The sequence below is a fragment of the Ambystoma mexicanum genome, chromosome 10, assembly GCF_040938575.1.
Source record: "Ambystoma mexicanum isolate Mex_15411 chromosome 10, UKY_AmexF1_1, whole genome shotgun sequence".
NCBI lineage: Eukaryota > Metazoa > Chordata > Amphibia > Caudata > Ambystomatidae > Ambystoma > Ambystoma mexicanum.
The window spans coordinates 860,595,349-860,618,758 of NC_090932.1; the positions used below are offsets into that span (position 1 = coordinate 860,595,349).

The 23,410-nt window shown below is 48.5% G+C and overlaps 1 protein-coding gene across 7 annotated transcripts in view; it reads right to left on the reverse strand.

Annotated features, from left to right (window-relative positions):
• Positions 1–23,410, reverse strand: part of PHC3 (polyhomeotic homolog 3) — a 1,926,480-nt gene that overhangs the window by 1,328,100 nt on the left and 574,970 nt on the right. For 6 of the 7 annotated variants that reach the window (XM_069618558.1, XM_069618559.1, XM_069618556.1 and 3 more), the window contains one exon: positions 4,658–4,756. The exons of the other annotated variant lie outside the window; for it this stretch is intronic. In XM_069618558.1, coding sequence (XP_069474659.1) covers positions 4,658–4,756 — 99 coding nt within the window. The remainder of the gene's footprint in view (positions 1–4,657; positions 4,757–23,410) is intronic. 7 annotated transcript variants of the gene reach the window in all.

A 23,410-nucleotide genomic window follows, 5' to 3' on the forward strand; every position in this document is an offset into this window, starting at 1 on the left:
GGAATCCCTGTCTTTCGAACTAGCCTTCGAAACTGGCCCCTCTTTACTCCCAAGTGATGTACCCTTTTCCTGGGGTGCAGGCTGGGGGTGGAAGTCGTGTTCGTCTTCGGACGATTGATCTTCCGGGATATTAATGGTCGAGGCACTCTGTGCAAGTGTGGAGGCTTGCCTGACGTCGTGCGGCGACCTCGACCGGGACCGCCCAGAGGACGTCCTTTCGGACCGCTCCTTCTGTGCCTCTTTCCGAGGTTTCGACGACGTCGAATCTCGGGTGGATTTTTTGTGTTTAGCGTGTGTATGTGTAACGCTTTTGTCGCCGGGGGACTTCCCCATAGTCGCCGGGACGGACGACCTTCCGAGGCCGGGGACGTGCGTTCGGCTGTCCTTCGACGCCTTGGTGCCCTCGCCGTCCGAAAGTTCGGCGTCGCTGCCGTCGCTGAAGGTACCCTCCGCCTCCATAGCTGCTAGCTTGGCGTGGTGGGCCCAACGCTTGGTGGAGCGGTCCTTAAGAGTTTTTGCCTTAAACCTGCTACAGGCCCTGCAACCCGTCTCGGGGTGGTCTCTGGGTAGGCAAAGGTTGCACGTAGCGTGCTTATCTACCCAAGGGTATTTCTTATTACACTTGGGGCAAAACTGAAAGGGCGTACCCTCCATACGCGCCTGTGGGCAGCGGGCAAGTGTGTGTAGGTAATAAGGTGTCGAGTGTGGAAGTGTACCACCCCCACTCTCCCTACTTGTAGGGCCGAGGCCAGCGGCCCAGGCCCGAGCCGAGGCGGAAGCCTCAAGGCCCAATCCGTCGGGTATTCGACGTTGATCTCCTCCCCGGTTCGGCGTCGAGATGTTGATCGACGAAAGGTTGGCCAAACGGGGCAAATTAGAATTAGTTTAGAGTGAAACTATGGCAAAGCCAGGGAACTCCGATGAAGTGCTTCCGACCAGAATGGCGGAAAAAAACAATCTGGGGATCCTAGACGCGTGAGGGATCATGGGTACAGGGGACGTCACACTAGGGATAGTATTACTGGCACGCCCTGTGTCGACGCCCATTTTTCGACTTCGAAAAACAAACTGTAATACTCCGCAGCTTCCACTAGATGTCGGCCTATGCACAGCATGTGATCTAAGCAGATTCCACAAGCCTCAGAAATATATATATATATATATATGCACAGCCTTAAGTCATATGATGGAACCTCAGTACTTCATCATTCCAATGTTGCTAACTTGAATATCATAAAATTGGGTATTAGTGACCGTGATTATTACAACACTTAGAAGTGATAGCACACCTTTAATCAGCAGTACCATATAATAATATACATTATGTTCAGTAGAAAGACTATTGGGGTCAAGTGGCAGTAATGCAATAACCACCATTTTTACCACACTGTCAAATTCTGACTTTGGTGTTAAAGTAGAGGAAAATCCCCCATCACTTGGCTGGCATTATTTCTGCCACTTTACCTTAAAAAAATGTCATGGAGTCCTATGAGACTCCAAAATAGGGAAGACCACCACCTCGGAACATGGCGGCTTTACCTCCAGTTCTGAGATGGCATCCCAGCGGTAGCAGTAATTTGGTTTGGTGGATTTACCTGATTACCTGAGGAATTATGTACACAAACTGCTTGAAGTGCAGTGGTGTGTGTGTGGTGTTCTCTTACTATAGAATGGCACTGCCTAGGCATGAAAGGGTGCATATGAACACTATACAACTCATGTGAGGCTATTATTGGTATACCATTGCAATATCTATCCATATGTTGCAGTAGTGGTATATGGAGACAGTGCTCCTCAGGTATGGTGGTTCAGCTCGGTATGTCATCTGCATATCATGAATGCACCAGCAGTATATCAAGGAGGTACCCTAGTTAATATATGATTGGTTAGCAAAATAACCTTTTATCGACTGTAAATACTATTTGTTAGTTTGCATTTGTAGGTTTTCTACAACATTGATGCAACTTCCTGCTATATCATCAAGGTCAAATGTAATGTGACATCACTTCTGTTTATGCAATTGCAGCCAGGTCTTATGATATCCCTTCCTGTGATGTAATTGGGTGAGTGATATCAGTTCCAGTATGTCTGACCTTGTACTGAGATGGTATCCCTAGATACACGTTTAAATTAACTCTGCCCTTCATACCACTGAGGATGAAAGAAAGTCACCAGTGATATAGGGGTCTGCAATTCTTGGCTCTCTAAATGGAAAGCCATACTTTGCAGTCCCATGATAGTGTTACATCTGTTACACCTGTATTTTACAAAACTACAAAGATGTAAGATGGTGACAACACTCAAAGACAGGCAGTGTTACAATAATCATTAATATTCTTATAAAGCACCTCTTATAGGATCGCACAAGGATTACAGTGATTGTCATTCCATACATATAATTATAATTTAATTAGCAAAAAGTTATTGAAATGTAATCTTCATATTAAACAAACATGACTTAAGCTGTCTTCACCTCAATGGTGTGGCTTTTCAATCCCTGCAGTCCTCTCATTACAAAAAGAAGAAAACAAAACGGGTTTCAACAGCCACACGCATGCCCATTTTACTTGGGTAGTGAGCAGTGGCCTAACACAAAATGTGTGGGCCCCCCTGCAAGCCATGCTGAGGGCCCCCCAACTTGGCAACAAATACGCACGAACGTGCTGCTTCAGGGGTACGCCGCACACTGCACTAGGAGAAAGATCTAAATATGTGTTTTAATGCATTATACCGCATACTTTATGAGAAAAAATGGCTAAAAAGCCAGAGCGTTTTCAATTGTTTTGTAGAGTAACATCAATCCAAAAATCCAATACATGCAAGTCACCAACAGTGCACAGGAACATTAACGCTTTAATTAATATAATGTTTTACATTAAAAATGCCATGCCACAATGAAAACATGTCCAACTGGCTGAATAATGTAGACCAGTCTAGACACGTAATACAATTTTATAATTGCTTATTTATAATGTGCTTAATATCCAGGGGTGTCTAAGCGCGGACCTGGAGATCAAACTGTTGCTCTGCGCCGTCTTGCTTCCAAGGCGAGTGTGTTTCCCCCGAGCTATCCTCCCAAAACACATTACTGTAAAGCATTCCATGCCACATTTAGACATACCTATACTGTTTTCACCGAAATGACAGTCAAAGCAATAACACTTATGATTATTTTATCACAGATGCCCAGAATAATATACAATGCTGCAGTAAAACAGCTAGACTGGAAGCATCCAAATGCTAGTCTAGCCAGGTAATTACAATTAGCAGGACTGATTTATCAGAGATTTCCAGTTACAGTGTCAAGCCAAACTAAGAAATGACTAGACTGGCTGCACCAAAATGCCTCTCTAGCCACTAATACCCTATATCTAGGAAGGCTAGGGCTAGGAGTAATGAAGATTACCAATAAGTAACCAAGGGATTAAACCACAAGTAGTGGCACAATACCATTGAGCTGACTGGGCTTCAGTGCTCCCCCCCCCCCACCCGACCCATTGAAATTTTGGGCTATGTGGACTTAACCTGGCTGACCTTCAGAGCAGTTGAATGACAGAACAGGACACAGATGTTAAACGGCACCTAGGTTTCGCTGTTAACAAAGGCCCAGCCATTACTAACGTAAATCCTTTCACTGTTCGTACCTGCATTCAAATGCATAATTCTTTAGGCAATTGAAATCTTGATGTGGGTTTAGTACTTGCATGCCAGGAAAGTGATTGGAAGGGTAGACAGGAGACAGGAGACCGCTTATTCTCACAGCAGTCCATAAGTGGGTGCTTTCAGAGTTAACTGCTTGTAACATTGAAGCTGCACTAGGATAATCTCATTAGAATGCATAAAGATAGATCTTCCACACAAATAAGTTTGACCCCCCCCACCGCCAGTGAAGATAGCACCTCTACCAACATTTGAAGGGGTAGCACCCCCCACAAAATGTAAGTTTTGCTGCACCCCTGAAGACAAGCACACACACCATTCACCATGCACACACGCGGAAACACCCAGACACCCATACATTTAACTGTGTAACCTTTCTCCATACACTCACACAGGCAGCCACCTATACATTTAAGTGTGCGCCCTTTCACCATACCATAATACACGCAGATGTCATGGGGTTGAGGGGAGCCCTACTACTTCAAAAATAAATAGTTTCTTTTTGATGTCACTCCGACTTCTTAAAGAAATTATTTCCATTAAGAACCAAACCATAATGGAAATAATGTCATTATGAAATCAGAGTGACTTCAAAAAGAAACTATTTCTTTCTGAAGTCATAGAGCTCCCCCACCCCATGACATTGAGGCCTCCAGCCTAGAGGCGTCCATGTCATGGGGTGGGAGGAGCCCTCGGGCTTCAAAACAAAATAGTTTCCTTTTTTAGTCACTCTGCCTTCATGAAGAAATTATTTCTGTTACTGTGTAACAGAAATAATTTCTTCATGAAGGCAGAATTTTTTAAATCTTTTTTTTATCCTAAGGGGCCCCCCTCCCAGGACATGTGGTGGCGGGGCCCCCTGCACCGCAGAGCCAGCGGGGGCCCCCTCACGCCAGTGGTAATGGCGAAGACAAGGCCACTTGAGTACATTTTTAGACCCATACCACTATACGAATGGGGGGACTTTTAGACCCATATTCAAAAACATGTATCTCACCCGAGCAGCTTCAGATTTACAGGAAGTTGATGAGGAAGATGAGGAAACCGGGATGTCCGAATGGACAGCAGCTACAGTGACAGCAGGCGTAAATATCAACTGTAAAGAGAGACATATTATTCAGTTTTGCGATTTGAAACAATGACATTGAGGTGGTGAAAGTGCAAAGACCACAGTCCCTCCAGCATGAGCATGAATATTTATCAAAGACTAAGCTACTGTCCTCCCCTTATCGTCAGCCTGTGAGATGAAACATTTACATGCAACGTGGTTTTTAGGGTGCACCTATACTGGGGACTTGTCCAGCATTCTCAGCAGTAAGAGGAAATGCATCAGTGCCTCAAGAATCAATCGGTTTTAGAGCTCTGCTGCATTGTTGCAGAAATCGGGGCAAAATTATATGTTGATGGGTTTGCACCACCTGCGTTATAGATAAGAGGTTAATGTTAGAGTAGGGGTTTAGTTGGTATAATGAAGAGACACCTGGGATGAGACTTGAAACTGTAAACAGACCTCAGAACATCCAAACACAATCCTGGTGAACTATTTGCTCACCGTTTGGCTAAGACTGCCAAACTTGTGCTTCTCTTCAGTTTTTCACCTAAGCCCTGCCAAGGTGTGTAAGGACAAAGACCGATATAGTGTCCTTAAGTGGCGGAACCTCCAGTTAAGGACACTATATTGTTTTTTTTAATCATTTGTAGCGACTTCTTGTGCGAGAGTTGCATTTTCTCCCCAGCACCCTAAATCAATCGTTATATCATCAATTGATGAATTCGAGACAATAAAAGATTGGAAAAAATGAAAATCACAAACCTTGTGGAACTACATTTTTCAAACGCAGCAAAAGACAATGGCATAAATCCCATCATAAGAAATTGCACATGCGCCAAATGAGTGGAAACTATAACAATTCTCTCTAGATACACACAATAGGCACTACGAGCACGGGCCTTTTTACAAGTTTCCACCAACTGGCTGCTAGTGCACTGATAAAGATGGAGGGCGCGGCAACCCAGGGTCCCTGGTGCTCTTAACGCAACCCTAAATCAATGTATATGGTACTAAGCATTCTATTTGGATACCACAGACCAACAAGGGAAGATATAGGAGTGCACACTACATCACTACTATTTGGACTTTCTCGTCCCCATCTTTGGAATGTGTGCAAGGATGCAGGACTAGTTATATAACTCCTCAGCTGAATTTGTATTGCAGACACCAATCCAATTAGCAATACGATGGATGACTATATGCTGTCTTTAAAACAGGGCTCAGTCACGGCCCACATGGATCTAACAGCCCATTGCCATGAGTGGGAGCCCGCTTTGAAAGTCCAAGCATTAGGCTCCTTGGTCAAATGCTCTGAACAAAGTCGGGGCCCATATTGATACACGGGTGGTTGATTGCAGAAGCTATGTTTTGGCACAGCAAATGCAAACATTGACAATTGGAAACATACAGATACCAGCATACTCAGAAATTAGCTATTCTTTGAAAGACTAGAAAGCACGTCACCACAGGCTGTCCAGCTTTGTGACCGCTTCAAAGGAACCTCTTTTCCTAAGTTATGTAAGACACACATTTCCTAGAAAATGTAATAGCTAAATGTTGTGACATAGTGTTGAGCCTTTTTCTAAGGGTGCTGGATGGAGTGATCGCAGGGACCAGGTGCGACCAACTGTGGTATGATTCTGAGCTGGAGGTGTATAAGGGATCCCCTTGACCACCCCACCATACCATAGCATAGCTCTGTCGCAGAGGACTGTCACAGGGAACATGCCCATGCAGTGCTGAACCCTTTAATCGATGCCTCTAGAGATATGTATTGCAATCCTGAAGTCCACTGTAGTAGTTACATCTTCGGATCATCCTGCAGGACATAGAAGCAGCATGAATTTACGGTAACAGAAAAGGTCAGTGTCTGGCATGGGAGCATGCAGAAAGGCACAGACAATGCTGAGGCAGTGTGTTGGAACTATGAGCGACAAACCGTCTGCCTGGCAGTGCTGCCAACACGCATGTCCATTCGAAGACAATGGACAGGCTCTTTTGAGAGACCAGTCCACATCCCAGCGAGGCACCCCACAGACGCATTACTATCAGGTCTGCTTAAGCAGGAAAGTCAAATAAACCAATCCCAAATGCAAAGTCCTTGTCCCATAGGAGCTGTGATGTAGTCCCCTGTCTGGGTTCAGGGATCACTAAGGTGGTGACTCGGTGGGCCATGTGCCAACCCCAGTCAATGGATGTTGTGGCAGAGGAGGAAAGGATGGAGAGGATCCCTTGCTCACCCTACCTTGGTCCTCATCACATGCCAGGAGGCGATCACAATGCCTCATTTCAGGCAGGTGCTGGGGGCCCAGAACTTTGCCACTCCTTCAGTCAACTAGGAAATGCCAGCAAAAAGCATTGATCCTGCCAAGCCCCTTGTGAGAACTTGCAGGGCACTAATAACGCACTTTCTCCCCAACTACAATAGCCTGAAGCTCTCTCTGATCAGACCCAAATATCCAGCCTAGAAAAATAAAATGTTCACTTTAAAGGGGTAGTTCGCTCAGAAATGTCATTGTCCCAATCGATCAGTGATGTATTTTCAATCATAGATAGATCCATTTTTTAAAAAATCCTGTGCATTTTACCATAGTTTTCCACACTTGTACACATACGAAAAGAAACCTGCCTGGGCACTGCCATCTTGTTTAAAACCTATCTGTTGATCTATCGCCCTAAGTTCAAGTGCCCTTGCGCCAGTAATATATCTCACCCGACCCTAAAGCTGACATCACTAGTCAAAATGATATGCTCCACCTATTTTAATGATGATGGTGGTGGGCAGCGTAGCCAAACGTTCCCCCGTCATCACCAATGTCATAACGTTATCCAACCTAGAACCAGGAACATAAACACGCACAGCCACACAGTATGCAAAAGTTTTCTAAAACAGCGATAATCGGAATGGTATTAATTACTTTTTATTTATGTCATAACGCTGAAAAGAGGAGATTATGTCCCTGAAAACATCTTACAACAGCGATTCCGTTCAGTGATTGAATAATAAGTCTTTGTATTGTTCACAGAAGGAACAAGTTACTTACCTGTAACTGTTGTTCTCCAGCATGGGTCTGGCATGGATTCACATGCTCATGAATATTCCCCGTCGTCAGGCTGGGAATCCTCGGTAAAGAAAAAATCAGTATCAGTTTCGTTTCTGATCTGTCTCTCCCAGTAGTAACCAATCACTGATCTCTGCGTCATACTGACCACAGCCAATGACTGCCCTCTACCTAAGCCCCGCCTCTGGCAGCCATCTTCAGATTTGGTAGCACGTGAAGTGGCAGTATGACCAAGTGAAGAGCCGCAGAGGAGTAGGCGGGAGGGTTCGCATGTGAATCCATGCCAGACCCATGCTGGAGAACAACAGTTACAGGTAAGTAACTTGTTCCTTCTCCAGCATGGGGTCTGGCATGGATTCACATGCTCATGAATATAAGATTAAATAGCAGTACACACATGCACAACCACGGGAGGTGGTAAAAGGCTCAACATTAAGCAATACAAAAAACTCAACATTAAGCATCTCTTACCTCCTTACCAGTTTCACCTTAAGCGAACAGGTTGCGCAGCACTGCTTGGCCGACCCTGGACTCCTCCCTGGAAGCCCGATCGACACAGTAGAATCTCGTGAAGGTGTGCGTCGACCTCCACTGAGCAGCCCTTTAGATGTCCAGCAGGGGCACACCAGATAAGAAAGCCGTAGTAGCAGCGATCGCTCTGGTCGAATAGGCTCTTGGACGGCCTGGCAGCGGTCGGTTAGCCAACCAGTGACAGTGCATGATGCAGCCGGAGAGCCATCTGGAAATAGAAGACTTCGAGAGAGCCTTCCCTTGATTCACAGGTCCAAAGTTCACGAACAGCTGTGATGTCCTCCGGAAACTCTTCGTGCGGTCCGCGTAGAACTTCAGCGCTCTAGCCACATCCAGCGAGTGCAAAGTCCTCTCGGCCGGCGACGAAGGAGACGGGAAGAAAACAGGTAACACCAAGGGCTCGTTAAGATGGAAGTCTGACGGCACCTTGGGCATAAAGGAGGGGTGCGTTCTAAGCACCACCCTCGAGGCATGGAAAGTCAAGTACGGTGCTTTGCAGGTTAGGGCCTGGATCTCTCCCACTCGTCGTGCGGAGGTAATGGCCACCAGGAGCGCAGTCTTCCACGACACAAACTTCATAGGTGCGGAGTGCATCGGCTCGAATGGGGGCCCCATGAGCCTGGTCAGCACCACGTTAAGTTCCCACGCCAGGGCCGGGGCCTTCACCGGCGGGAACGACCGGAACAGTCCTTTCATAAACTCTTTTACCAGTCGATGGGACCACAGGGACGTCCGTTCTGTGGTTCTGGTATATCTGGAGATCGCCGCCAGATGAATCTTAATGGAGGCATGGGCTAGCCCAGCCTTTGCCAGCGATAGAAGGTACGGCAGCACTTGAGGGGCCGTAATCCGTAGTGGGTTGATCTTCTGTGCACGGCACCAGACAGAGAACCTCTTCCACTTATGACCGTAGCATTTGAGAGTCGAAGACGCCCTGGCCTTTGCAAGAACCTCTCTGCAATCGGCTGGTATATCGTAGCCTCCAAAATCTAGCGCTGCAGGAGCCAAGCCTGCAGGTTCAGCGACGCCGGGTTGTGGTGGAAGATGGCGCCTCCTTCTCTGGAGAGAAGGTCCGCGTCCGCCGACAGCTTGATGGGAGGGGACGTTGACAAGTCCAGAAGGTCCGGGAACCAGATCTGCCTCGGCCACGCCGGTGTGACGAGGATCATCCTGCACCGGGACCTCTTGAGCTGGTTGATGAGTCGAAGCAGCAACGGCAACGGAGGGAACGCATACAGGTATAGACCGTCCCAGGGGAACGAGAACGCATCGCCCATGCTTCTCGGCTGGGGAAATCTGCTGGCGAACCTCTTGCACTTCGAGTTCGTCGCTGTTGCGAACAGGTCGATTTGGGGTTTGCCCCATCGTCGAAAGAGTTGATCCACCTGATCCTGGCGCAGTTCCCACTCGTGACACGCGCGCAGCTCCCTGCTGAGCAAGTCGGCGATGGTGTTGCTTTCTCCTGCCAGGTGGAAGGGAACCAGGAACATCCCCTGGGCGACCGCCCAGTGCCACAGATCCTGTGCCTCCTTAGATAGGGCTGGGGATCTGGTGCCTCCCTGCTTCCGTATGTAAAACATTGTCGTGGTGTTGTCCGTGAAGATCCGCACCACCTTGCCCTTGAGCGACGGGAGGAACGATTTGAGAGCCCAGAACACGGCTCGGAGTTCCAGGACGTTGATGTGCAGGGGCCTCTCCTCCAGGAGCCAGAGGCCTCTTGCGTGGAGATCTCCGGTGTGGGCGCCCCAGCCTTCCAGGGAGGCGTCTGTCGTCACCGTCTCCTGGTACGCCGGCGTCTGAAAGTCCTTGCCCGCCGTGAGGTGCGCTCGAACGCCGCACCACTGAATCGCCCGCCAGAACACCTCGTTGAGGGGGACCCTGTCTTCGAAGGTGCCCGTCGTCTGTATCCAACGGGCGTCGAGAAATTCTTGAAGAGGGCGCATCCGTAGTCTGCAAAGGCGCACCAGGTAGATGCAAGAGGACGTCATCCCAAAGAGGGACTTGATGGACCTCACCCTGGCCACGTCCGTGGCTAGCAGGCGCTGCACTTTGCCTAGAATGGTCTTCGTCCGTTCTTCCGACAGGGCCGCCAGGCGCCTCACTGTATCGAGCTTCGCTCCCAGAAACAGGGCCACCTGCGACGGCACCAGGTGGGACTTCGGGTAGTTTATGGCGAATCCCAGGTTTGTGAGTAGCCGGTCGTGTGTTCCTGACGAGGAAGTACCTTGAGTACACCCCGGAGCCCCGGAGCCTCTTCGGGACAAGCTCGATGGCGCCTTTCCTGAGCATCGCCCGTACTTCCAACAGCAGTTGAGGGATGTGATTTTCCTTCCTGGCGACAGGAGGAACGTGAGGGCACTTCCTCAGGAATTCGATAGAGTGTCCACTTGCCAGGGTATCCAGCACCCAACGGTCGGTGGAGATGGACTTCCACACGCCGACGAAATTCGTCAGCCGGCCTCCCACCGGGGTGCTGCGGTGGGGGCCCGAGACCACGGCCGGTTCAGTCCTGCTTGGAGGTGGAGGCCTTGCCACCCTGGCCACCTTGCCGATGGCGGCGAGGTGCTCCCTGCTTGCCGCGACCCCTATAGGCCTCCTGAGACGAGGAGCGTGCCGCTTGGCGGTAGGACGACGAGCCACCGCTGGATCCCTTGGAGGCACCCTGTCTGCCTCCGGAGCTCCGAAAGGGCCGTCGTTGCTGAAGGGCTCCTAGGGCGCGGGCCGTCTCTGTGTCCATTTTTATGGCTTGGAGGGACTCGTCCACTGCCTTCCCGAACAGGTTGCTGCCGTCGAACGGCATGTCCAACACCCTGGTCTGGACGTCCTGATGGAAGTCGGTCGCCCGGAGCCAACCCCGTTGTCGTAGGCAAACACTGTTGCCCAGCTGGTGGAACCCGGTATCAGCAATATCGGTTGCCACCGTTATGGCGTGGTCCGACGCCACCTCGCCCTCTTGCAGTATTTCCAGGGCCTCGGACCTCTTGTCGTCCGGCAGGAAGTCCAATATGGGGGCCAGCTTAAACCAGAGCTCCCTGTCGTAACGGGCCACGATCGCCAGGGCATTGGCCGCTTTGATCGTCGTCGCCGCCGACGAAATGACCCGCCGCCCCATGGCATCCAATTTCTTTCCCTCGCCGTCCGGCGGGGAATTCGATGTCGAGGCTCCTGACCCTGCCGCTTTCTTTTTTCGCCGCCGCCGAGACGACCGAGTCTGGCGTTGGCTGGGCCCTGAGGCACAAGGGAGCGGTTTCGGGGACCCGGTACTTCTTCTCGTACCGGTCCCGTTTGGCTGGTGCCGTGGAGGGGTTTTTGAGGACCGACAGGCCCTCCTCCCAGATGTCATCGATTAGGGGCACCGCGAAGTCTTCCTCTTGGCCTCCCGGCGCTGATAGAGGAAACCTTCCTTTCTCTGCTCCTCCGGGCAGAGCTGGAACAATTCGGACGCCCTGGCGATCATGGCGTGGAATGAGCCAATCTCGTCGGGCGGCGAGGCCAGCGCGACAGGAGACCCGTTCCGTCGCCGTCGCCCTCAGAATCCGTCGTTGAGCCCAACGCACCGTCATCTCCCGACTCGTGGGAGGATGAGGAGGGAACTGTAGGCCTTACGGGGGCAAGCGGAGGAGAGGGTTGGGTCCTCCGTCGTTTGTTCTGAGGACTTCCCGACGGGCCAGGTTGCGGGTCCTCCGGCCTGGGCCGTGGGAATCTCGTCCTTATCTCAGAACATAAGGACTGGATGGCAGACAAAATGGCCGTCGAGCCATCCTTAGGCCTAGGATCCGGCTGCGCCGGAAGGGAAGGCCGCTCTTCCTCACCATCGTCGTCTTCCTCGGTTATCTCCCGTGGATCTTCCTGACGGGATCGAACCTTCTCGAATTGGACTTCGAAGTTCCTCACGGCCTCGGTCAGTTCCTCCTCCGAGGCCGACTCTGAGCTCGAGGAGGGCACCGTGCCCCCCTCGCTTGTTCCATCATGGCGGCCACGACGATGGGCTGAAAAGAGGATTCCCTCCTTGGCGGCAGGGAAACTCTAGTCTCGGAGGCAGTCTCCGCTGGCGGTGTCTCTGCCGGCTTGGCAAGAGTCGCCGCGATAGCCTCGATAGAGGCCTTCGCCTGCTGGGTAGGGGCCCTCACCACCTTAGGTGCGTCCCGGGCCTTCTCCTTCGGGGGAGGGGCGACGCCTCGCTCCCCTTCTTCCGAGATCGGACGGGGATTCTCCCGAAGCTTACCCGGGGTCTCGGACTTTCTCTTCCCCGAACCGGAGCGTTGGCTCGTGGTTGACGGTGCCGGGGAAGGTGCGCCCAGCCTGGCGACCGAAGAGCCTGACCTTTCGGCGCTCCCGGAGCCAGCGGACTCGCGGCACTTGGCCTGGTGTTGGGCCCCCGTCGCCGGGGCGCCCGCACAGGACTTAGAAGCCCGCTCTGACCCTTTCTTCTTCTTCTCACCCGTCGAGCCCTTCTCCAACCAGCTTGCGAGACGGGATCGACGGTCCCTCATGGTCCGCTCCGACAAGTTCTTGCAGAACTGGCAGTCCTTCTCTACATGAGTCTTGTCCCCATGAAGACAGTAGAGGCATCGCAAATGTTCGTCTTCCTTAAACACATTCTGCAGCCCGCATCCAGGGCAGCTGCGAAACAGCTTGAGTCCGGGCGACGAACTCGCATCCTGGGCCATCTCGAAGTAGGCCGCGAATCTTCTGGAATCCTCCAAGAAGTTGATTCGAGGAAATCTTCACCCTTGAGGGGCGTAGGAAAATCCCGCCACGGATAGCCTTTAACGGGAGTAGAAACGGTGGAGCTTGAGGCTCGATTAACCAAAAAAAAGTGAAAAAGCGCGAAACACGCAGAAAAAAGCTCGAGAGCGAAGCACGAGGACTCCCAACACTTGAACGTGCAGTAAAAATCTCAAGATGGCTGCCAGAGGCGGGGCCTAGGTAGAGGGCAGTCATTGGCTGTGGTCAGTATGACGCAGAGATCAGTGATTGGTTACTACTGGGAAAGACAGATCAGAAACTAAACTGATACTGATTTTTTCTTTACCGAGGATTCCCAGCCTGACGACGGGGCATATTCATGAGCATGTGAATCCATGCCAGACCCCATGCTGGAGAAAGATCTTATTTTCCATGAACGGTTTTGGATCCACGTACATTGCGATTCGTTAGTGAGAAGAACGGAGAGGTTTCAGTTTGCAATGCAACTCTTTCACATCTGCACATTTTCATAATCTATAGGCTGCCATGCTGCTCCTTGTAACTGCAATGGCAAATGGACAGATTGGTGTCTTGGTGATCGTCCCAGACACTGGTTATCACAGATGCGTTGTTCACTAGTATTGTCCAATTTTGGTTGAAGAAGCTGTCAACTGTGGACTCACAATGACAGGTGCACATCGGTACAATGTAACTGTGTAAAATCGAAAATAAAACAATAAATTTCAGTACCCACATATGTATGTAATATATATATAAGTTTAATATGTGAACTATGAATTCAAGTTATAATTAACATGTACAAGGTCTATTCTTTGTGTCAAATCGAACATTCATCCATAACATCGTTACTCACCTCGGTCAGCATGTGCTGAAATTCAGTAGGAACTGCACTGGGAAGTAATTTGCGATTGAGTCTGGGCTGACACTTTTTAGTGAACTTGGACTATTTGTACATAGCTTTAGAGAAGTGCATGCTGCAGATGTGGAAAAGATTAACCCTCATGTCAGCCAAGACATCGATGGCTCTGCTTTCAATCTCAGACACATATATCCTTCGGAACGACATGCAGGACTGTTTTTTTCCATTTTGGCATGGCTGACATTGGGGCAACCGAAAACGATACATGAAGGCATTTCTGGATGTTCTTATGATCTGTTAAAAAAATAAAAAACGACAAATAATGACTATAAAAAAAAATGTCACAGGAGTACATCAAACATCACATTGCATTGATAATAAAGGTACATTTTTTTTAAAATGCCACCCAAGGCAAATATGCATTGAATACATGGGCTATGAAATATTAAATTTGGAAGCAATACTCCGTAATGTTATGTGAAATGATATATGTCAATTGCAAAGCGCCTCTACACAACTGTTTCTAGGCATCACAAGACAAGGGAGGGAAGATAGGGGGAAGACAAGACAAACTATTCTACTAGTCCTTCTGTCATTCGGATTGTGCAAATGCGAGAACGCAAATTGCAAGGTGAAAGGAGAGGGGGAAGTGCAAGGGAGAGTGTAGGGAGAAGTGGGATCAGGGCAGCATGGCTCTGAGTAAGTGCAGCCAGAGCAGAGCGGCTCTGACTAAGTTCAAGGAGGCCGGGGGGCTTTAGGGGTTACAGTTACAGTGGTAGGACTTGATGGTCGTGTAGATGATGAAACCTCCGTCCCTAAGTACCACACGAGCAAAATAGCAATATTACTGCTCGTGCAATCTTTGAGGCCACAGGTGTAGAGTGCCGTCAGCCTGGAACCAGGAACGCCAGAAAGACCCCCCTGACCACTGTAAGGCAAGCAACCAGGTAAGACAATGGAAGCAATCCCAACCAGAGCAATACAATATCACTAAAGAAGGCTTACCCAATACAGGTGACAGGGTACCCAGGATAAGGTGAATGGACAGGGGTCTGCAGTAGTCGACGGCTGTAGGCGACAGTTGTTACACAGGATGGCACTCTAGTTGGGTGGTAATAATACCTGATGCAGGAGAAAAAACTTGAGCCAAATGTCGGAGCCAGGAGAGGCGAAAATCAGTCCGGTAAACAATCCGAGGTCAGAGCACCAAGAGATAATGTCAAATGCAGAGGAAGATCCAATAATTCCAATGGAAGGCCGAGGTCAAAAATCTGAGTAAGTCACCAGAACAAATGCAGAAGTACCAAAGGAAAGCGAAGAGGAATCCGGGAAGCAGTCCGTGGTCGAGATAGTCAAGAGCAACAAAATCCGTGAGAACGCCAAACAGTACTAACAAAGTCAGCTGTGAAGCGCTGAATATGAGTCAGTACGTTCCTTTTGAATACAAAGGTGATCACATGATTCAGTCACGTGACATGCTTTGCGTCTCACTGCTCCGACCAGGTCCCTTCCTGGTCACATGGCGGATTGCGTGATGAGCCCAGTGGTGCCGGTGCCTCGGGCGCCCAGTGGCAAGCCGCCATGGCATTCGCCAATATAGGAAAGGGGACCGCACAGGGCGCATTGGACGCAGGTCCTTCTGAGAGTGCCAAGTGCCTTCGCCCACTCGCCGTCAGCAGACCTGCATAGGTAAATGGGATGGGACCTAGTCTGTCTGGGAACCTGAAGTGTTTGTGGTTTCGCTAACGGGGCCGCTAACGGGGGCGTGACATACAGCCCATAAGTGCACAATCGTTCCTGGGGCAGTGCCAGGAAGACTGTTCATGGATGAGCCTGGTACCCAGAGAGACTCTTAGTGAGACTCTTAGGGTAGCCAAGCAACCAGTCAGCGCAGCAGACAGGTAAGATGGCAAAGAAGCAAGAGAGATAAGGCAAAGGTAAAATGGAAGGTCTTGAGCTGCTTCAGGAATTTCTGGTGGTCCGGCTCAAGTTTGAGAAGTGCAGAGAGACCATTCCAGAGGGAGGCACCTTCAGACGAGAGAGACCTACCGCCCCCACTCTCAGCCTGGAGAAGCGTCTGAGCATCAGCGAATTGGATTTAAGTGAGCGAAGGGCTCTAGAATTAAGGTATTTCGAAAGAGAGTTGGATCTGGTGCAGGCCCCGGCCCCAGGAATGATTGTGGATGATGTAGAGGGTCTTGAACTTGATTATTGCAGTCACCGGGAGCCAGTGGACAGATTTCAGGGCTGGATAGAGGGCGGCAGATTGACAAAGAGGCTGTTGCAGTAGCCCTGGAGAGAACCAGGGCTCTGGAGACAGTGAGATTCTGGGGTAAAGTGAGAAAAGGTAGAATACCTCTGAGGAGGTGCTGCTGGAAGTAGTCCTTCTTGCATGCTCCATCATATGAGGAGAGAGAGTGAAGTTGAAGATGACACCCAGGTTTTTTGCCTCACAGGAAGGCAAACGCAGAGTCCCCAAGAAGGGCGGCCACAGTGGGAGCATGCGTGCCAATGAAAAGGATCTCAGTCCCACATAATGGTGTAGATTTTTTTAATATATTAAATTGAGAATAGGGTGTACATTGAATATAAAGCAATAGAAAGTGGCAGAGCATATAACATTGACACTAAATAAAATAATAGGAAAAGTTGACTAACAGTTAGAAGAGCAGATCAGGGGATTCTGCAAGCAAGGTAAAAAGTGTATAGTTGGCGATATCCCAAGTCGATTTCAGAGATTTTTTTGGTAACTTCCACAGTGTTTATAAAGGCTTTCAGAAGTGTGTGTGTGTGTGTGTATGTGAATGCCTAAGGTTTTCATTCATACCCTCCAGACCTCTGACAAATTTGGACCTCCTCCATGCTGCCCTTGAAGCTTCATTGGTGCCACCAGTAGCAGAGGGGGGATGGATGGATGTAGATAAAGCGAGCGCAATAGGCCTGAAACACATTCAAAATACACAGCCATATGTTGATTGCAGGGACAGTGCCTTCAAAGGGGAATCTGGAGACAGCAGGTCTGGGCTGGATATGTGGTAAGTGGTCCACGTGTCAAAAAGCCCTTTGAGGTGTACATAGTGTTCAGCACCTTGAGCCGAACCCTCCCATCCTCGCAGCTCCCTTGCTAGCACACGGCCACAGGTGTGAACTGCAATTGATACCAGAGGGGGATGGATGTGGAGCCCGGCACACAATCAAGGGACACAGATACGTTGATTGCAGGGACGGGGTCTTCAAAAGGGAACATGGAGACCACTGGTCTGGGTTGGCCATGTGGTCAATGGTCCCCGTGCCACAGGGCCCCTTTGTTTGTACATGTTTGGCACCTTGAGCCACTTGTGAGAGCAGCATGGCCACAGTTGAGAACTGCCATTGACACCGGAGGGGATGAATGTGGATGAGGCGAGTGCAATAGGCCCATAACACAGTCAAAGGACACAGAGATATGTTGATTGCAGGGACAGGATCTTCAAAGGGGAGTCTTGAGACAACACCGAGCCCCCTTGCCAGCATGCGGCCACAGGTGCGAACTGCCTTTGCTGGTGGAGGAGGGATGGATGGATAGATGTGGATGAAGCAAGTGCAATAGGCCAGTAACCTTGTTAAAGTAGACTAATCTTTCACAATCCTCTCTGATGTCTGTACGTGTTGTGGACTTACAAATAATTTCAAACAACTTTTCATATGCACTCAGTTTTTAATTTATTTTTATTTCTTTTTATAAAGTGGATGGCAATGGCAAACTACAACTTGTACTGCTGCGGTCGAGGTACTGTCTGCATAAATCGGTGGTATTGTCCGGAGTCACTGGGGAATTTCTCACAATGGTGAAAATCACATATATAGGTATCACTCGTTGAACAAGGAATCCCAATCTTCCATAAATCCACCATGCAAAGGTACGACAGGCCACAAGCCTGTACCACCTGTGTAAGAGATACAGAAATCATTTATTTAAATGAACCCAATAATTGCATGTATTATGTTTGAAATACTGTTTCAAATGTAAGGCATAGCGATACTTTATAAAGTAACTTTTCGTGGAAATACTGACAGTGCTTGGGATATCAAGTGAGGATCAATTTAAAATGTGAACGCCCATTCGATAAAAAACAGTTTGGGAGAGGGAAATATTGTTTTTGTTTTCCAAGTGAAAGAAAGGTAAATGTATGGACGTTGATTCTAAAGATGAATATTAGGGTTTCAGACTAGATAAAGAAATGTATTCAATTTACAGAAAGATGCTTTCGTCAGTGACCCATAGAAGTTACCATGATATAGGTGTACAACATGCAATGTTAGCCGTCTTGGTTGTCAAACACACAACATATATTGAGTTAACTTACTTGTTACTTGGATTACGAGGGCGAACAGTAGCTTGAAGTTTGTGCATAAGGACCATCATCATTTGCAACACAGATCTAGCCCTCAAGTCATGCAGCTCAGTAACGCCTAGCGGTGGTGTGTCTTCTTCAGCAATGTAGGCAAAGCAGCCAGAGTTTTCTCTGCAACAGCAGTTTTCCAACAAAGCTGGCCTAACCATACAATGATTGCAGGTAAACCAGGTAGAAACATCTTCCATGAAACTGCGTTCAGGCTCCGGTGATTGATTGTCACGACTAGCATCAGATACCCCCATGGTCTTGACTTTTTTCTCCTTCACGGATTTCCTTTTCTGAATATTCTGGCTCATACATGTAGGGCTTAATAGAGACCATAGTTACTAAATATTGAATAAGTACAGAATCAACAGTGAGATAAATAGACATGTTTTTATTTGTATACAGTAACGAAATGAGGTTTTGCATTAAAATTCAATGTTAACAAAAAACAGGCGCAAAAACCAATCATGCAAAGACAAGATAAATAGGCAAAAAGTTTAAAAGTTTGCAGGGACACATGTAAAGAACATACCATGTTAAAGTAGAATTTAAATATGGTTTGGTAAAGACATTTGTACATAATCTAAGAAATTATTAAATAAAAAGTGACTACTGAGTTAATTATTGGCAGCAAAAGTACCTGTTCTCAGTGTGTCGCACCTGGCAGATAGCTGAACAGAGCAGAAACAAGTCAAGGAGACTCGAAAAGAAATACACTAATGCGAAGGTAAAAGGACCTCCTACGTTATGAGATAAGAAATGGTTAGTTTATATTTGTTGAGGAAAGAGGCGTTTTGGCAATATCTTGGAGACACGTCAATAGATTGTGCACAGAGGACGTTCACATGAGACGTGCATTGGCGTTTTGAACAGAGGCGTAAGCGTCTACTGATGTCAGCTTTGGGGGCAGGTGATATGTATTACTGCCACAAGGGCACTTGAATTTAGGATGATAGATTAATAGAAAAGATTTCCAAAAGAAGGCAATGCCCAGGCATCAGTTTTCGCATGTATAAAAGTGCTGAAACTAAGGTAAGATGCATAGGATTTTTTTTAAGATGGATCAACGTATGATCGAAAATACATCACTGATAGATTGGGAAAGTAAAAGTTCTGAGAGAACTACCCCTTTAAGGAAAATCATTTACCATTACTCGACAATGGTAGCCTATGTCTAGATACAGTTTGAGCTTCGCCCGACATCAAAGAAGTTATTTCAAAGCGTTTGTGGGACGCACAGTGAGCCCTGAAGTCGCACAGATACTATATTACAGGTCCTGGCATCCTGAATGGTGAAAATACATCGCAGGAAGTAAAGTTACAGAAGCATTGTTCCCCGGTAAGAGATTCTCATGCCAGAGATACAATGTTTCAATGTTATCATGTGCACAACATGAAAACAGAAACAAGGTCTTTACAGAGTTTACCCAGTATGTGTCCAGCATTTAATTCACATGCTGGAAGCACGAGACACACATGCGCAGCACCAGAAGCAATAAGGAGGTTAAAAGGGGGAAAACTACTTTCAAAATAGTAGGCAGGCACTTATAGGTCTGGTCAATCATCCCAAGTGAAAAGCAGCTCTCAGCAACTCTCGGGGACAACAACCTCATCTCAGTCCTCACCCTCTTCCAAAACACAGGTGCAGACCCTCACTGAAAGTACCAACCTGGGGATGGAGAAAAGGTATAAAAAGCACACAGTCTCTTTTTGTCAGGGTACTTTGCAGAAGCAAGGGGCTTGCATTAGGAGAAGGCTAGAGGATGGAGATTATAGGATGAAGAAGAAACAGAAGAGAGTGGAGAAGTGGCATAGTGGAGAGCAATAGGAAGTGGTGAGAGCTAAGAGGGTGAAGGAGGAGGTGGTAACACCAGAGAGAGGACAGGAGGTAGAGGGCAGAGTTAATGAGTTACACAAGAACAGTGTCCTGAAGTTGTGGACACTCCCGTCCCCTGCACACCGTCTTAACTGTAATCAGTCAAATAGTACATAGTAATTCTAATTGCATATTATGTCAAATTTTCAATAATTCTTCCAATGATTACTTTTCATCAAACAGTTATAGAGAATACTCTCAATGCAATATTTAGTGAACACATTATTTAATCAACCAAACCAAAAGAAAGACAATGGGGTTGACTTAATGGCCACAAGATTCATCCCCATACTAAATCATGTGCTATACTTTTGAACTAAAGGAATCTCATGGCCTTTGTGCTGTAGTTTCTATGGGAGGATCAGAACATAAACGGCAGTTATCTAACAAATGTGGGGCTGCGTAAAACACTTCAAATACACTTCACTTGCATATGGATATCCATCCCCTGCCCTTCAAGCATTTGAATGTCATAATATTGGTGAGTTAATATTCCTATTTTTCCAACAAGTCACTAGAATAGATAGTGAAATACCTTATCAAGGTACCCTATCTACCAGTTCTGCGAGCAGGTGCCTGCCCGCCACGTGGAAAGGCACCCGCTCACAGACCTTGACGGATGCACCAGCACTGTTGCACACAGTGCCGGTGCATCCGTCCTCCCCATTCCCACTGAGTCCAATGGGACTCAAATGGAATGGGGATTTTCTTTTTCCGGTGCCCTGCCGTAGGGACCGATGGGGCCGTAATGCCCCGGTAAGTCCCCATTGCCAGTGAAGGCGAGCGTCCCCCAGATAGCACGATCCTCCCCTCAATGAGAGATAATAATGGACTCTCCCAGGATGGGAATAAGGCCAGGACAAAGTGCGGGTGAGCTTAAATGGGAGTTTATCAATCAGAATAGGGCATGCAAAGAACTCTGCAAACTCCGAGAGCGCTCTGTCTGACAATAGCAAAGACAGGCGTATATATTTACAGAATGCGTCATAAGAACCTACAGGCTATAGGGGGCACAAGTTTGTGGGGATTGGGTGGCGACGACTAAGTATAGGTGTTGCTGCGATGTGGTTTGCCGTGGCTGGAGGACGTCACTGGTTACCCTCGTGGGTTGGGCTGGGCCTGGCAGGTCAGCTGGGCTCATCCGGGAGTGTTGTGCCAGCCGTGACCAGTGTCAGTGATTAATGTCTGTCCTGGCTTTCTGCCCTAGGGCCACGCACACCGCAGTTATTCAACATTGCAATATTATCTTCCCTGGTAAATCTTCCAATAGGTTATTCTACAGGTTAATGCAACACAGGAGGAATGCACCTAGAGTGGGGTTTTTTGGCGATACATCAATACATGGTTACCATCGTCCTGTTGACCGGGTATCATAGGTCGCGAGGTTGAGTCTCAGGGCATGGGACAGGCGGTCCGCGTTATGTCTCGGTAGAAGTCATTATGGATGTGTTCCTGTGGTGTTGCCATAATATTGGGTGTCCTAATTTTACAGGGGCCATTAACCTAAGGTGAGCCGGTGGGTCGTGGAGCCTAAAAAAGGGCGCCTTTGGATCTGTGTTTTAAGGTGGGGGTTTACTGCTGGGTTGTAAATAATTCAGGTGGCAGGCCGTGGCCTTGGGTGCTGCGGGGGAATGTGAATGTTTGAAGCGGCTCCAGCCGAATTGGGGGAGGTGGAGCAGAGCAGCACAGGCCTCTGCTTTTTCGTCTGGCAGGCTTCACTGGGGGGAAGGGGGAATGGCCTTGCATGTGCTCACAAAGGTAGTTTCCTCGTGTGTTGCAGATTTAGGTGGAAGAGACAAACATTCACATAATATACAATACTCATTGAGTCTTTTCAAAGCTCACGTTTTTGACATTGTTAGTGCCTTTCATATGGCCAATTCGAACACATTACTTATACGCTAAGTATTTAACAACCACAACATTTTGTTACATGTCTATACATTTGCGGTAAGTGAGGTAGTAGTAAGGTTGGTGGAGCGCGCAGGAACAACCCGCCAATAAGACTGACGGCAGTGACACATGGTGAGCTTGGGCATACATATGGTGCATTTTCATGCACCCCTTACGTGAGCTCCCAATAGGGTTGCATTTGTCTTCCCTTACACTCTAGCAGCATTAGTTCAGTTATGGCATGGGACCTTGGGGTGCAGGCTTCTTGGTAAAACACAAAACATGAAAAAACTCCTGGGACACTTTTACTGTTTGCGCATAGCTACAGGGATGTGGGTGCTTCATCCCTAATGTCATGCAAGGACACATTTTGCCATTTTTATGGAGGTTACAGGTTTTTAGTCAGAGAGGTCGTGGAGAGAAAAGTTTCATCACAGGTGATTTGCTTGTTAGTATTTGGGGACTCTGCTTTTGTCAGGAGACCATTTTGCAGTTCTTTTCCACCCCAGCCCTGCTGGCCGGGTCATATTGGAAACAGCGATGCACTGCGGAAGGTGAAATGTTACAGTGTTGGTATCTAACACTAGCTCATGTCCGTCTGTTCGTGGGAACGGGCTCTCAGCGGATCTGCTAGAAAGCTGCGGCCACAGGGATAATTGAAACTCTCCAAGGGTGGGGGCCGCGCTGCGGTGCACAGGGCTCAAACCATCTTTATTTCACAAAATGGTTTCCAGGGCCTAGCTAAATTCAGCAGGTTTGGTCAATGTCTTCAGCCAGTGGCCCACCCACCACCTGGGCCCTGGTGGCAGGTGGGACCCCTGACGAGCCATGGACTTCACCAGGGGGAGAGGATGCAGGGGAGGGGGGTCTCTTGGACCAATCCTCCCATACACCAAGCGCCGGAAATAATGACCCCCAATGAGTTGTCAGAAGAGAAGGTAGCATCAGAAGAGGGCAGTTGCAGGAGGAGGAACTAACAATCGGTAGAGAAACCAGGACAGACCAGGTGGGAACAACCCAAGAGGAGCAAGATACAGTAACATCAGGAGGGAAAGGAGGACTGGTAAAGAAAGAGGCAAGAACATCAGCAAGCGAAGAGAACACCAAGGTGACGGCAGAGAGAAATCTCTGAGGTAACCAGAGGAGGAAGGTTCCAGTCGGCCGGTCTGCTCTAGCAAGGACCATACAGTGAGAGGAGGAACCAAACGGAGCCAATGACAGTATGACATCAGGGAGTTGAGGGAGGAACAAGCCCAGGCAAGGCTAAAGGCCAAGGATCCGTTTCTAGTGCCTCCTGCCGATGACATCCACTGACAAATCAGCATGAGAGACTCAATGCCCAAGTGAATCTAGAGTTGTGGGTCCCCAAAAGCCTGCACCTAGATC